Here is a 15,661-nt window from a genome sequence, read left to right as displayed (position 1 = left end):
CGGGACGTAGAAAGAATGAGAGAGTGCTTCGCCAATCGCAGGCATTTTCAATGCGGCGAGAGACTTTCAATAGAGATAGAATTAAATAACAAAATAGAATAAAACAACAAAAACCAAGGAGAAGATTCCACCTCTTTGTTATACTTCATAGAATTAATCACTAACACTTGATAGTCAAATCGTCTTATTGCCACGTAGACGGGGAGTTTCCCCTTTCATTCTAAAATCCAACAGTTAGTTGTCTCTATTTATTCTATCTCTATCGCAATCTTATTAATCGAAGGAAAGAGCCAATACGTTAGCGTAGCTCCGGTGAAGCTATTTTCGCGAGAGTAGGTTCCAATCAGAGTGGACCAGAACCCAAGCTCTTCCGCGCTTTACCCAATCGCCTTTTTGCCCCGCCCCCTCCCAACCAATTCTAGAACAATAATCCCGCCCACTTCCCTACATTCGTCGGAGAGCAGGAACATTGGTCGCCTGCCTAGCGGTAGCGTCCGCGTCTGCGCACTGCGGACGTTTGGTTCCGTCGGGAGCGGAGGCGGGGGTTGGGCCGCCGGGAAGAGGCTCGGGCGAGCATGCGCGGTAGCCGCGCTGGCGTTGCTCGTCGGAAGCGTCGCAACGAGCGGGGTGCTATGGAGGAACGGGGTACCTGTCTGGGCCGGTGAGTGGTTGGGCAGCCTCTCCCTCACTGGAGGCTTTCCTTTCGCCCCTCTCCCTTTCCCCCTCTCCTCACTGAGGTCTCCCACCTTGCCTACCTTTCTGCAAACGGACCTTTCCTTCCTATTCTGTATTTTAAAATACATGTTGTGACTGATACTGGAATTTGTGGTTGAGACGAGGGCTTCTTTGGGGAAAGCATTCTCTGAAATGTCACTCTAGGTGGAAATAGGAAACTTATGAGAAAGGGCAACCAAAATTCGGTCGGTTTTTTCCCTTTTCTTAAGCAACCCCCAAAAGGCAGAGTTTTACAGTCCTTGGCTGTTTCTGTTCCCTTTTTCCCACCCAAGTCCCCCCATCCCTTTTTCCTCTTCCAGTTTCCCTTGCTCCTTCTCTACTTCACTATTCCCAATTCTGTGCTCCGTCCTTAGAGTGCTTGATAGCACCCAGCCACCCCGCTGGCTGTTCTTCTAGAAACCTTGTGATGGAGAAGTAGCAGGTCTGTGCTGGGAAACCCTTGTTGTTCTTCCTCGCTTGCAGTTTTTAATGGCTGCTCCTTTCCCAGTATTGGTTTGGCATTGGCGGAATGATCTCCCCCATGAACTTTGACTGGTCCCAACCCTGGTAGCCTTCAGGAAGGCCACAAAGACCTGGCTGTTGGGGCCAGGATGTGGGATGACCTCAACCTGGGAGGTGTGGAATATGTTGGTGGACCCTGACTGTGTGCTTTTGTTGTTGTTGCTTTTGGGTTGTTTTGTTATGAAAGATTTTGAAATTCCTTTTTTTGTTGTTGTACGCTGCCTAGATTTGCACTTTTGCCAGTTGGGTGCCCAGATAAATCCTTAAAATAAAATAAAATAAAATCTGTTGCTCCTTGTTTTTGTTCATATTCTCCGTCAAAAGCCCTGTGATGTCTGTGTACTTCTTTTTCTGCACTCACCTGCCCTCCTCTGAACTGTGCTAGCATTCTTTTTTTTTTGTCTCTCTTCTGACCAGGTTCAAGTTGGTGGTTTAGACGTTCTGTGCATTAACTACCACTTTTGTCTTGCTTTGGAGTAACTGCAACTTTTTCTTTTTTCCCTTCTTTTTTAGCTGAAGCGCATTCTCCTTGGCCAACCACCTGATTCCTGTGTTTGGGCCCCCTGCTGAAAGTCACTATGTCAGGAGCTGGAAGCAAGCGGGCCGCTGGAGATGGAGGAGCAGGACCTCCTGAGAAGAAAGCCAACCGGGAGGAGAAGACTACCACCACTCTGATTGAGCCTATCCGGCTTGGGGGCATCTCTTCCACGGTGAGGGATTTGAGGATGAAATGCAGAGTGATATAGTAAAGTCTGTAGCAATTTATTTTAGAATCCAACACTTAGAAACAAATGTTGAGAACACTTGCACATATAGATGGATCCTGTATTCATAAAATGAGAATTCAAGATATCAGGAAACAACCAAAAAAAAATTATAGAGCAAGGCCAGAAAAGTCTTAGGCTTAGAATTTTGCTTGAAAACTGGATGTAGGCCCATCTACTTTAGTGGCTTCTAAAAGATTGCTGTAGTGGTCTTGTTGAAAGCCAGTCCTGATTTTCCTGCTCACGCTTGCTCTCTCTCTCTCTCTTGCCTTAGGGCTTATGTAAGGTCTTAGGTCTTATGCCTATGTAGCTTCTGTGAAAGGTTCATTTTTAAGAATCACTGGGTAGGAGTGGATAATGGTTCATCCTATTTGAAGTATGTTCCGGTCTTATTTTGTCAATCACATTTATTCTTAAGGAGCAAAAGAGATTGGTTTTGATTCAGGACTTTGCTATTAGTAGATTACTAATATGATGGGAAGGCAAGTGAGGAAAAAGCAGACATGCAGGCAGTAATCCCTCACTCTTGTTGTGTTGAAGGTTTGGGTGTGATCATGATATAGTTATAATGTGCTTTGTAGTCATCCCAGTCTGATGCTCTCTGGATCTGTTGGACTGCAGCTACCATAATCTCTTGCTGGCAAGGCCATTGGGTGGGGTTGAGGGGAATTACACTCCAGCTGTTATGGAGAGTACCAGGTATTGGGGTACAGATTGGTGGGCTCGATTGTTAGAACGTAGAAGTGTTTGTTAGAGATGATTTCATTCTTGGATGTGACTTGGGGTGGCTGCTTTTGCAGGAGGAGATGGACCTCAAGGTGCTTCAGTTCAAGAATAAGAAGCTGGCAGAAAGGCTGGAGCAGCGGCAAGCCTTTGAGGATGAGTTGCGTGAGCGCATAGAGAAGCTGGAGAAGAGGCAGGCCACTGATGATGCGACCCTCTTGATTGTCAACCGCTACTGGAAGCAGGTCAGAAGGCCCTCCTGGCTGATCTCCTGTTTTTCCTTTCAGTTTCTAATCCATAAGTTTACATATACTGGGGGAACCTTAAAGGGTTAAGCAGGATTTTTAGGGGCCCAAAAAAATAAAGCTATTGTTGTTTCTTAACTTTTCTCTGTGTTTGGCAGAATCAGAGTAGAGAATACTGCCATAGTTTGTACTGTGCTTGGAAGCTGCCTTCCTCCTATATGCTCAGCTCTGTTTATGTCTCTCAAAATTCTGATTTCTGTTTCTTCAGTTCCAGAGGGTTTTTTTTTCCTTCCTACAGCTAGATGAAACAGTGCAGGTCCTCCTAAGACGTTACGATGGAGACTGTGGGCAGGTCCCAGAGGAGCCCAAATTGGAAATCCCAGGATCAGATTTGGAAGCTGTTCTCTTAGAGAGTTCTGAAAGGAGAGGTAAGGCCAGGTTCCTGCATTCTAGAACATGTTGCTTATTTATTTATTAGATGTTTTGTGTTGCCTTTATTTTTGGTCAACTCAAGGCAGTGTACATATCTGATGCTCCCAGCTCTTGTTTTCCCCGCAGCCACGACCCTGTGAGCAACCCTTTGGGCTGAGGGAGAACAGCTGGCCCAGAGTCACCCAGCTGACTTTCATGCTTAAGGGAGGACTAGAACTCACAGTCTCTCATATTTTAGCCTAGCACCTTAGCCACTATGCTAAACATGGTGGAGGTGGATGAAGAGTTCTCCCTCCTGCCCACAACACTGACCTTTTTCTTTTCTTTTGGTCCATCCAGAGGCAGTGCTGTCCCCCGTTACGCCCCCTGCCCCCTGGAAGGCTGGGGACCTTGTGCTGAATGAGCCATCCCTTTCCTTCTTGGCCACCTTGGCCAGCAGCAGCAATGAAGAAATCGAGCTGCAGCTCCAAGAACGCATGGAGTTCTCCAAAGCCGCTGTCTCCCGCATTGTGGAGGTTTCTGACAAGATCCACCGGCGCACAGAGGAGCTCTGCCAGAAGATCCATGCTCGGGGTGAGACTGTGCTGGGGGTACCTTTGAACCTTTTTGAGTGCCTCTCGCTGCCCATTCTGTCTCTAAAATTGCTCCCAAAGTGGAGGATCTGGGGCCTCGGGTTTTGGAAAGCTCAAGGAGGGAAATGAGGGGAAAGTGGGATTGCATGTTGTCATTCCATGTAGGTAATTTACTGCAGGTTTGGTTGTGGGGAGGAGAATTGGTTCAGGTGTGCATTTTTGATATCCCCTCTCCAAGCAGAAGACATCTTGCAGATGTGCTACTATGTAGAGTTAGTTGAGACAGAAAACATTTGTATGGACAACTCCATCAGACTGATGTGTGAGGATGCTAAAAGCGGAAACTTTCAAAGAACTGGGAGAGTGCTGGTCCCAGTTAGAAGAGATGGCTTGATAGAGTTACAAAAGTGAACATATAGTTATGGATACATTCACATATAGTGTTGTGTGTCAGACTATAACCTAGTTCTACTTACTAACTTTTAGGGTGTCCCTGCCTTATAAAAATAGCACTTTGTAATCTGCATTAAACATTTTTTCCTAAATACTTAATAATTCAGAATTTTTTTTTCAGTCAGATCTTCAATTCTACTTGAAGGATCCCATAGCAGAAGGTTCTTTGTGCTCTGGCTGATGATATGCTTTATCTCTGCGGGGAGGGGGGCACTTTTTAAAATACACTTTAACAACATTTCTGTGGCCTGACAATTTGCAGTTATTCTGGGAGGCTGTTCTGTATTTCCATAGTAAGGATTGAAGAAAATAATTTTGCCTCTAGAGAGGATTTTTTTAACTCAATCCAAGTACAGTGCTCTTACCTTGGGTGTTTTGTTGCTTAAGCTTGTGGCTCAAAGCAAAGAAACATCAGGAAAAGGGTCTTCTGGGGAAGCAAAATATATGTATGTAAGAACATAAGCAGTGCCTTGCTAGATCAGATCCCTGGCTCATCTAATCCAGCAGTCTCTTCTCACAGTGGCCAGTCAACTGCACAAGGAAGGCCACTAGTCTCCCAGCAGATGGCCTTCAGAGCCATTGGTCCCCAATAAAGTTTGGAGCCGGGGAAGTGGCAGAGAAAGTTGGGAAGCTCAAGTTCTGAGAGGTGATGTCTTATTCTGCAGTGGAGTTTGACCAACTGGAAGAAGTTGTGAAGGCCCTCAACAAGGAACTGACGAGAGAGAACCGGCATCTGCAGGACCTAATCACCCAGCTGCAGGAGAAACACCATAAAATTTCATTGGAGGTAGGTTCCCTGCCCCATCATCCTCAGGGGCTTCTTGTGGCTGCTGCTGGCTTGGGGCAGGAGCTGTTCTGAGATCTGCCTCTTTTTCAGTACACAGAACTGCAGGACAAAGTGACTTCATCAGAGACCAAAGTGCTGGAAATGGAAACAACTATTGAGGACCTGCAATGGGACATCGAGAAGCTGCGCAAACGGGAACAGAAGATCAACAAGCACCTGGCAGAAGCGTTGGAGCAGGCAAGAACAGCCTTTGGGCAGTCCCCTCTCTTCTCGCTGGAGGGCTGCCTGTTTTCACTGAATTGTAACTACTGGGCAAGGGAGGGAGCGCTCTTCTGAATGTAAAGTCCTAAAGGCCAAACCTTCTTCTTCTCTGGTTCCCTATGCTGAAGGACACCCAGGCAGCAAGTGAAGCAGTAGAAGCTTGTCTTGTAGCCCCTGCCTTGGTCACGCTGTCTGCTTTTCTCTGAGCAGGAGGAGGTCTAGTGGGTTATCCAGTTTCAGGAGGCCATTTTGGAAAGCTGTAGCCCTTCAGATCTTGCTGACCTGCGACTCCCAGCCATCTCAGCCATCATGGTTAGTGAGGAGGAACGCTGGCAATTGCAGTTCAGCAGAGTTTGGATAAACAGCATATTTACCACTTTGGTCCTACATCAATCCATGTACTTCAAGCAGCGAAAGTGATATATGCTGTGAAGTGAAAGAAGGCTTGAGTCTTCAGTGCCAAGATAATTTCTGATCTTCAATTATGAATTCCTTCTTTCCCCCACATCAGCTCACCTGCCCCTTGGGAAAGATGGATCTGTTCACTCAATAGACAAGAGACAGATCTCTTAGTTGTGACTGACCTCATGGATCCAACAACCTTTTAAAGCCAAAGATGATATTTCTTGGATTTTGGAAAGGTGGTCAGATTGTTCAGATCAAACTTTTTAACAAGAGCGTCAGATAAACCTGACACGGCAAGGACTGCTTTGCTTCTCTCCCCCCTGTAATGACGGCAAGGGCTTATTTTCTCCTCCCCACCATTAAAATAGAGGGCATTAAACGAATTTGACAGTGATTTGTGCTTTTTAATCAAGCTATCAGTACTTGGATGTCTATATTTTGTGGCTAGACGCCATAATTATTGGTACAGTTAAGTATTGTGTTTTTAACAATATAATAAATTGTTAATTTTTTTTGAATTATTATAATTCAAATATATATTAATGTTATTGAATTTTTTATTATATCTTAGTATGTTGAAAGCCTCTGTGAGTCTTGAACATTGATGGCATATACATTTGATAAATAAAATAAATAAATCTACTATTGCAGGCAAAGCCTATTGAAATCCAGCATTGTGACTAGCTTTGCAGAGGCCCGTTTAAATACATAACTGTTTCAAAAAATGCAGTTCTGTGCACACCAAATTAATCTTTCAGCGTTATGCAAGGACAGACACCTTGTGAAAGTTTTTGTTCACACCATCATATAGATGTGTTTCAGTACATTTGCTCTTTTGTTTTAGAGGTTACTAATTTTCACTCTTCTTTGGCAGCTGAATTCAGGTTACTATGCATCAGGCAGTTCTGGTGGGTTCCAGGGTGGCCAGATCACCCTTAGCATGCAGAAGGTAAGCAGCAGAACGTGACTGGAAAGTAGATTGTAGCACTGCAGCTTGCAAGGCTTGGGTCTCGCAACACTTCCTGTGCGAGTTTTTGCTGACTTAATTTGGGTTTGCTTTGCAGTTTGAGATGTTGAATGCAGAGCTGGAAGAAAATCAAGAACTTGCCAACAGTCGCATGGCAGAGCTGGAGAAATTGCAGCAAGAAATGCAGCAGGCTGTTAGAACTAATGAGAAGCTTAAGGTATTTGCATAGGTATCGAATAAAAACACCCTGCAGGGTTAAGCTGGAAGAGAACTAATTCAGCCTGCACTTTTAAAAATATTTTGGCGACTGAGGGATGCAGGAAGCATTCAGTGACGTCAGAGGGAACAAGGCTGGAATTCAGGTTTTTTTTAATTGTTGTTCTTGCAATATTTGGAATCGGGTCAGCTTTTTTTCATTATAATCAGTGGATTAACCCAATCAGAAGCTTACTATACCCATTTTACTGTGTATGTTTTAAGTACAGTTTTAAGTGGATCACACTGCTCTGAACTCAGTGCCTTGCCACCCGTGTTTAGCTTTGTGATTTTGGGGAGCTCCAGGAGTTGCAAAAAGGAGGGTGGGGTTGCATTTTATTCACCCCTGCCTCAAAGACAGAATTCCAACCCTCAACATTTATTCTTCTTTTAGTCTTATTAATCCAGTGCTTTCACTCTCTGCGATGGCAGTTACACTCCTGTCCCTGATAAAACATTTCTGAGTGATACAGCAGGATGAGACAATTCTACTCGACCTGTATCTCCCACCATATTCTACTGCCAGCTACCTTTTATTCATCTGCGGCATCCCAGGTCATCTGTTTCTGGGAGCCTCAAACCTATATCTTGCTTCCTGCCCAAATAATCGCAAATAAGCCATTTTCCTCCAAGAAATAAATGAATCCACACAAGCTCTATCACTGTTTAGCTCAGTGTTTCTCAACCTTAGCAACTCTAAGACGTGTGGACTTCAACTCCCAGAATTCCCCAGCCAGCCATGCTGGCTGGGGAATTCTGGGAGTTGAAGTCCACACGTCTTATTGTCGGCAAGGTTGAGAAACACTGCTTTAGCTTGTAAGCAGCATCTCAAAGATCAAGCGGCTAGCCTCAGGCCTCAGACTGATTTTGGTACCTGGTGTTAATCTGTTGCTGAAGATTGGGTAGAGATTTTAAATAGCTGTTTGGGCCAGTGAGAGGGAATGCTTCTCCACCCCCACCCCCTTTGCTCTGTGGATAACGCATCCAGTGTTGCCCTGCATCTGGCTTGCTTCCCTTCTGTACTGCTGACCCGAAGGTGGCGCTGCGGAGTCTTCCCGAAGAGGCCGTGAAGGAGACTCTGGAGTACAAAGTGCTACAGTCCCAGTTCTCACTGCTGTACAATGAGAGCCTGCAGGTGAAAACACAGCTCGATGAGGCCCGGGCCCTGCTTCTCACCACCAAGAACAGCCACCTGCGCCACATCGAGCACATGGAGGTGAGTCCCGCCCCGCTGTAAGGGGCACTGGGGTGTTCTCTGTCTCCTGGTCTCGGCCATGGGTCATCGTACGTTCAGAACACGTGTTACAACCGCAGTGCTACTAAGGAGAGCAGGGCCTCTTGGATGCATACTTTGCCTCCTCGGGGCTGATGTCGCTTCCCCCTCCTTGACGACAGAGTGATGAGCTGAATGTGCAGAAGAAGCTGCGGACGGAGGTGATCCAGCTGGAGGACACCCTGGCTCAGGTGCGCAAGGAGTACGAGATGCTGCGCATCGAATTTGAGCAGAACCTGGCAGCCAACGAGCAAGCTGGTGAGCTGCATTTCCTCATTGTTGGGGGAGCCCAGTATGCCCTAACGCAGTGTTTCTCAACTGTGGCAACTTTAAGATGCATGGACTTCAATTCCCAGAATTCCCCAGCCAGCACTCCCAGGAATTCTGGGAGTTGAAGTCCACGCATCTTAAAGCTGCCAAGGTTGAGAAACACTGATGTAACAGATGGTTTTCCTGCCCTGGAGACCTGCCATGGTCAGGAGATGGCCTTTCCCTCCTCCTTCAAGGTCTTTGATTCCTGGCCACAAGGAGAGGATACCAACTGGTGTTCTCTCTCCTCATCTTTTTCCTCCCCCAAGAAACCTAATCTTTCCCTGCCACATTCTGATTGTTGGAAAGGCTCTGGTTATCCCCAGTGTGGAGTCACTTTTAAATCATCCTTCCAGTTTGTTTGTCTTTTTTTAAAAAAACGGTTTTAGTCATTTTTAATTGTTTGAAAGGTCTCTCTGGTTACTCTACACTACTTTGGGATTCTTTGTAATGAGAAGTGGTATAGACATTCTTTTAATAAATGTTGGGCTGGAGCTCCCACTAGTCTTTTAAAAGATTTTTTTTTTTAATTCAAAATTTGGGTTTTTAGAGCTAGTGTGGTGTAGTGGTTCAGGTGTTGGACTAGGAGGGAGAGACCCAGGATCTAGGCTTCCCTCAGCCCCAGAAGCTCCCTGGGGGACTTTGGCCCCAACCTACCTCACAGGGTGGTTGTTGTGGGAAAAGATAGGAGGAGGGAACATGATGTATACTGCCTTGAGCTCCTGAATGAAAGGTTAAATAACAAATGAGGAGGAGAGATGCTGAACACCTCTGTGGAGAACTGGGGTGGACAAAGCTGTTAAATCACTTGTTCTGCCTCCCTTTTTGAATCCGAGGTCCCATCAACCGGGAGATGCGCCACCTCATTAGCAGCCTCCAGAATCATAACCATCAGCTGAAGGGAGACGTGCAACGGTATAAGCGCAAACTGCGGGAGGTGCAGGCTGAGATCAACAAGGTGGGTCTCCCAGGGGGAATGGTGGAAGGGAGGCCTGGACATCAGGTGGATGGGGTTCCACCCCTTCTCTCCTGCCTGGTTTAGATTTGAACCCTCGGGAAGAACATCGTTCTGCTTGAGAGTCAGGAACCTGAGGACTTGCAGATCATCTTGATATTCTTTTCTTTTCATTGAAAAAGGAATCAATGCTCAAATGTGCTTTGACTGTGAATGTAAGATCTGGCAGGGTTTACTGTGGGTATACCTGTAGGTATACCTGTGGGTATACCAGTTTCCTGCCATCCGTGGTGGTCTCCTCTGCTGATGCTGCTTGTTCATTTCTCTTCTTTTGCAGTTTGTCCTATCCTCTGTTTAGTCCACTAGTGGACAATGAAATCAAACGGGGTGTCTGAATGCAGGCTTGGCTGCCACCTCGTCCTAAAGTGCCTGTTGGCTTGTTCTTTCCTCAGGTTCGCATGCAACAGAGTGGGTTTCCTTCTGGTTTGGCCGCTGTACCTCCAACCCCAGGAAACGAAGACTCTGGGGGGCCACTGGGCCCCCCTGGGGTAGCCCCTCTTAAAGAGGAGGAGGAAACAGCACCCTCCGAAGTAAAGAAGGAACTCAAGGAGGTGCAAGTAAAGAAGGAGCCCAAGGAAGAGGTGGTGTCTCCTCAGCTGCTTGGGAACCCTGAGGGAGTGAAAAAGGAAGAAGAGGAGACCTCTGCCCCCCAGCCTCCCACTCCTCAGCCACCGCCACCACCCCGTGCCAAGGAGCCTGAGCGGTCCAAGGGACGTGGTGGAGACCGGGGCGTTGACCGTGAGAGGTCACGGGATCGTGACAAAGAGGCCTCTTCTTCCTCCTCCTCTTCCTCCTCCTCTTCTTCAAGGGATCGGGAGAAGCAGAAAGGTGGCGGAGGTAGCGAAGATGCCAAGAAGAAAGATTCAGATCTGCTCAAGCAGCTACGAACTGAACTCAAGTGAGCCTTGGGGAAAGGGAAGGCTGGCCTGGTGGGCAGAGGAGTCGAGTGGGTTTTGTTTTTGAAACTAGGGTGAGAAGGTTGCCTGGAATGTAGAAAGGGTGAGAGTGTGCTGGGTTTGTTCTATCTGGAAAACACGTTAGGCTGAAAAGGGAAAAAGTCTCACCTGGGTAGGATCTCTGCCCATCCTGAGACTCCGAGGAGCTGCTGTGTACCCATACATACCAGAGGAGGATTAGGGCACTATTCAAGCAGAGGCATTCCTGGATATTGTGAGTGTTGCCATTGGAAGCCTTGAGTCTCAACAAACATTCCTTGATGACTGGCCCAGGAAGAAGGATTATTGCAAGGAAAAAAAATCTGTCAGGAGGTGTCGCTTCCACCAGGTAGACCAGACCAAGAAATCAACATCACAGGAAGGCTAGAACTATTTTTATTGGGTTTGGCTATAGTAGCAGAGTCTTGCAGGTCTGATTGTGCCATACCTTGAAGATGCTCCTGTATGTTCTTATCCTTTCTACCTGCAGCACCTTGGAAGATATTTATGTATGAATATGGTGTTTATTGTGTTTTAATTGTATTTTAATTAATATTTATTTTTTGTTTTTAATGTAAACCGCCCAGAGTCACTTTCTAGTGAGATGGGCAGTGACCAAATTTGAAATATAAATAAATAAAATACCTTATCTCTCTTCTTACAGTTCAGTGAATTAGGAGGTGTCTGCCTGAGCTACTTTCAAATGATATCTCACCATTCTGGGCTTAAAAAATGCTTCAGTCCCTTTTGCTCAGCTAACAGTTCCTGTGTATTTCTATCAAGGTTGTCTTCCTTACTCTCTACAGCAGGGTTCCTCAACCTTAGCAACTTTAAGATGTGTGGATTTCAACTCCCATGGCTGGCTGGGGAATTCTGGGAGTTGAAGTCCACACATCTTAAAGTTGCTGAGGTTGAGGGACCCTTCTCTACAGGATGCTATAATAATTGATCTCATCCTGCAATTTCATAAGAGATCCCCTTCCTCCTGCAACCCGTAGCTTTGATAGGCTTCTTAGACCCCGAGGAAACCTAGAATTTGCTGTCCTGTGGTTGATAGTCAAGAAATGACATGGTCCCTCATTTGTAAGTTGGGGCTTCTTCACGTGGATTCGGTTTCCTTTCCCAGAAAGGCTCAGGAGAGCCAGAAGGAGATGAAGCTTCTCTTGGACATGTACAAGTCAGCACCCAAGGAACAGCGGGACAAAGTGCAACTCATGGCAGCCGAGAAGAAAACCAAAGCTGAGGTGAGACAAAGGTGTGGCCTGTGTGGAGATGGGAGTCTTCCCCAAGTTCCAGTTCATCTGCCCACCCTCTTGTCATAGAAGACCTGGACCTGTATGTCACTCCAGTGCCTGGGTCTGCTAAGCTCAGCCCGATTAGAGGCTGCCATAGTTTCATACACTTGAATGCCATAACAGAGCATTTCAGGATCTGGTTCTGGGCAAGATGATGTGACTAAATGAAGAAAATGGCTGTGGTTACCTCATGTAGGGAAGAACCAGCTCGCAAAAGAAGGGTTGGCTGGGTAAATCACATGGCATTTGTAATTGAGCTTATTATCTTAGTTAGATCTGCAGGATGTACAGTACTTGGAAGGATTCTGTCCTGGGGGGGTCTCAGGCTTAGGAGTTGCCCCTGTTCTCTTTGACTTATTCCTTTGGCAGGTGGAAGAGCTGCGGGTGAGGATCCGTGAACTGGAGGAGAAGGAGAAGAAAGAGAGCAAGAAAATGGCCGATGAGGATGCCTTACGTAAGATCAAGTTGGCCGAGGAACAAATTGAGCATCTGCAGAAAAAGCTGGCAGCAACCAAGCAGGTATTTCTTTCTGGGAGGAATTTGTGCCGCCAGAAGCAGCGCCCCAGAGAGGGAGCTTAGAAAGGCTCTGAGGGTGGCTCCAGCTTTTCCATAACCATGGACTCATTTGACTTGGTCCACTGGTTGCTGTGGAGGACCACGTTCATAGAGATGAGGCTCAAGACCTGGTGGTTAGCATGTGTAAGAACAACCCATTCAGATCAGTCCAGGAGTCCATCTAGGTAAGCTGTGGCTGGTCAGATGCTTCTGGGCTCCTCCTATCAGGGCTGAGAGCCTGTCTCCATGTGTGTGCATGAGAAGGAGAAAATGTGGTTATGAGGCTACTAGTAAGGGCTGGGGTGGGGGACAGAGTTGGAAGAACTCCGTTTCTCCTATTGCTTTTATTTATTTATTTTTATGGGGCAGGAGGAAGAGGCTCTGCTCTCAGAGATGGACGTGACGGGCCAAGCTTTTGAGGACATGCAAGAGCAGAACATGCGACTAAACCAGCAGCTGCGCGAGAAGGATGACGCCAACTTCAAGCTGATGTCAGAGCGCATCAAATCCAACCAGATTCACAAGCTCCTGCGGGAGGAGAAGGAAGAACTGGCTGAGCAGGTGCTGGCCCTCAAGTCTCAGGTAGGCAGCCTCCCCACCACCACCAGTTTGGGGGATCAGAGCTTTGAAGGAAGATCCCGTTAAATGAGAGGAAGACCAGAAAAGGGTGGCTTCTGGAATTTGTTCTGAACAGAGTGGCTCTGATGGCTTTCCTTAGGTGGACACGCAGCTCTTAGTAGTGCAAAAGCTGGAGGAGAAGGAGCGAGTTCTGCAGGGCAATATGGGCACCGTGGAGAAAGAGCTCACCTTGCGCAGCCAGGCTCTGGAGCTCAACAAGAGGAAGGTGAGGAGCCAGGCTGATGGCTACCCAGTGAGGAAGTGAGTGTGGGCCGTGGGTGCCCTCATTACTTCCAATAAAAAATCCCTACTTATTTTTTAAAAAGTAGAGAAAACTGTATCAAGTGCAGCCCTAGAAATGGGATTTTGATGGATGGGATCTCTGGGATCTCATGGGGAGTATTCGCAACCGGAGGTGAGGGGGATCACCATTTAGAAGTTGGTGTGGATGGAGCTTGGATGCCCTGTTCTGTTTGCAGGCAGTGGAGGCAGCCCAGCTGGCGGAAGACCTGAAGGTGCAGCTGGAGCACGTGCAGGCTAAACTGAAGGAGATCCAGACCTGCATGGCTGAGAACCGGGCAGCCAAAGAGAAGGAGTCTTTCAACCTCAAAAGAGCTCAGGTACAAGGGGAAAAGGGGAAGCCCATGATGGGTGAAACAGGCGATTAGATCTCATGGCTGCAAGGAGATACTCCTAAGAATGCAGCCGTGGTTTATCACGGTGCTTCTCTCCCCCTCCGGACTCTCTGATGTGCCTGCTTTTCTCAGGAGGACATATCTCGCCTTCGGCGCAAACTGGAAAAACAGCGCAAAGTGGAGGTGTATGCAGATGCTGATGAGATCTTACAGGAGGAGATCAAGGAGTACAAGGTGAGGGGAGGGACCAGCAGGAGAAACTGGGTTTGTAAATTAGGGGAAAGGCCCGTCTGGGATACCCCAGTGCCTCATCTGTGGTCTGTGCACATCCCCAGGCTAAGCTCACGTGTCCGTGTTGCAACACGCGCAAGAAGGACGCCGTCCTCACCAAATGCTTCCACGTCTTCTGCTTCGACTGTGTCAAGACGCGCTACGACACCCGCCAGCGGAAATGCCCCAAGTGCAATGCCGCCTTTGGTGCCAATGACTTCCACCGGATCTACATCAGCTGAGCATCTGGCCCTGTTTCCCCTAACTTGCCCTTCCATCCGTGGACTACCCAGGGGTCTCGTGGTTTACCTTATCAAGACCAGCCTTAGATCCACCAGGACCTGTTCCACCTTTTCTTGGGCTCTAGTCTGGGGATCCCTTCAGTCGTCCAAGGTACTTCCTGAGGTCCCTGTTCAAGTGGATCCCTATCCCCGAAATACCCCCTCTCTTCTCCCTGCCGAGTACCTTCCTGAGCCTGCTCACAGATTTTCCTTTGGGTATCACTGGATCCTTTCCCTGGATCCCGAAGAACTTGTTCCATTGCTCTTCTTCCTTTCAGCCTTCCCTGAAGAGGCTCTCCAACTTGCCTTGGAATTCAGTGGTTTCTCTTCAAGCATTTTACAAACTTAACACAGGATCCTCAATCGCTGGCTGCTGGGAGCAGTCATGCAGCTCTAATGCCCCCTCTTGAAAATGGCATTCCTATTTTTTAAGGATTTCAAGAACTGCTTGAGTGTTTTGGAAATAAATGTAGGGGTGGTCTGCCCCTGCAAGATTCCTCTCTGTTCCTCTGAACCTGGTGTCTGTGTTTTATTCTGGGACCTGTGGTCTGCTGGTTGGAGAATTATTTATTTGTTTACAAAACTATAAACAGCTTTAGTCAAGGCGATTCTAAGTGGAGCACGAAAGCAACATCTATCTGCAGCCAGTGCAGCAATTGCATTAACATCCAATAACAGAAATACAAGACATCGTTGGGGTAAAAATTACAATTAATGTTCCTGGCACCAGGAGCTCTGCAGCACGCAAGTCTGTAAATCCTTCTAGCACAAACATTTTATGAGCTTCCAGAAGGCCAGGAGCTACCCTTCCCTCGGGGGACACCCTGTTCTAGAGGAACATTTAGGGGCATGAGTACCTTGGGCAGCAATTCCTGGCGGTTAGAGCCTCAATTAAGCACAGCCTAGCTGTTCAGGTGAGAAAAAGATGGTGGGGGTGCTATTAAAGGGGAGCCATGACTGAAGATCGTGGAGAGACATAGTGACTTAGGGATTGTGTGTGTAGGTGTTTTGTTTCGAAGAAGCAATGCAAAGACATGTAGCAGGAGTGAAGGGGTGCAGGGTCTACTAGCGCTGCATCTTACTCATTTAATGTAGAGCCCAGTATTTCTCGACCTTGGCAACTTGCCTTCAGCTTGCTGGCTGGGGAATTCTGGGAGTTAAAGTCCACACGTCTTCCAGCTGCCAAGGTTGAGAAACACTGGTATAGCCTATATTTGTTCAGAAGCTGAAGGCAATATACACAGCACTCCCTCTTCCTATTTTTCCCCACAACAATTACCCTGTGAGCTAGGTTTGGTTGCAAAAAACCCCCCCGCCCAATTCCCCCAAAGTCACCCAGTGAGTTTCCATGGATGAAGGGGAACTAGAACATGGT

General features: G+C 47.3%; 1 protein-coding gene across 1 annotated transcript; it reads left to right on the top strand.

Annotated features, from left to right (window-relative positions):
- Positions 1-506: 506 nt before the first annotated feature.
- RNF40 (ring finger protein 40) lies at positions 507-14,799 on the top strand. The gene is made up of 20 exons (XM_007433910.4): positions 507-661; positions 1,750-1,946; positions 2,801-2,968; positions 3,267-3,396; positions 3,740-3,973; positions 5,091-5,212; positions 5,303-5,449; positions 6,753-6,827; positions 6,943-7,062; positions 8,137-8,316; positions 8,496-8,631; positions 9,519-9,640; positions 10,090-10,595; positions 11,759-11,876; positions 12,297-12,446; positions 12,852-13,064; positions 13,201-13,326; positions 13,580-13,720; positions 13,868-13,969; positions 14,071-14,799. Exons 2-20 carry the CDS (start codon positions 1,815-1,817, stop codon positions 14,245-14,247), a joined length of 3,099 nt encoding a protein of 1,032 aa, XP_007433972.1. The 5' UTR covers positions 507-661; positions 1,750-1,814; the 3' UTR covers positions 14,248-14,799.
- The last annotated feature ends 862 nt before the right edge of the window (positions 14,800-15,661 follow it).

This window comes from Python bivittatus, unplaced genomic scaffold, assembly GCF_059951505.1.
Source record: "Python bivittatus isolate LINGU-HERP-01145 unplaced genomic scaffold, Pbiv_v1 ctg000440_np1212, whole genome shotgun sequence".
Taxonomy (NCBI): Eukaryota; Metazoa; Chordata; class Lepidosauria; order Squamata; family Pythonidae; genus Python; species Python bivittatus.
The sequence above is the reverse complement of the archived record's forward strand: the minus strand, read 5'-3'. Positions and strand labels throughout refer to the sequence as shown.

Bases quoted from the DNA above. Each gene is read 5' to 3' on its own strand.
- RNF40 (XM_007433910.4), top strand. From the start codon at position 1,815: ATGTCAGGAGCTGGAAGCAAGCGGGCCGCTGGAGATGGAGGAGCAGGA. The intron at 5,213-5,302 runs GTAGGTTCCCTG...CCTCTTTTTCAG, and splicing joins ACCATAAAATTTCATTGGAG to TACACAGAACTGCAGGACAA. The intron at 9,641-10,089 runs GTGGGTCTCCCA...TTCTTTCCTCAG, and splicing joins TGCAGGCTGAGATCAACAAG to GTTCGCATGCAACAGAGTGG.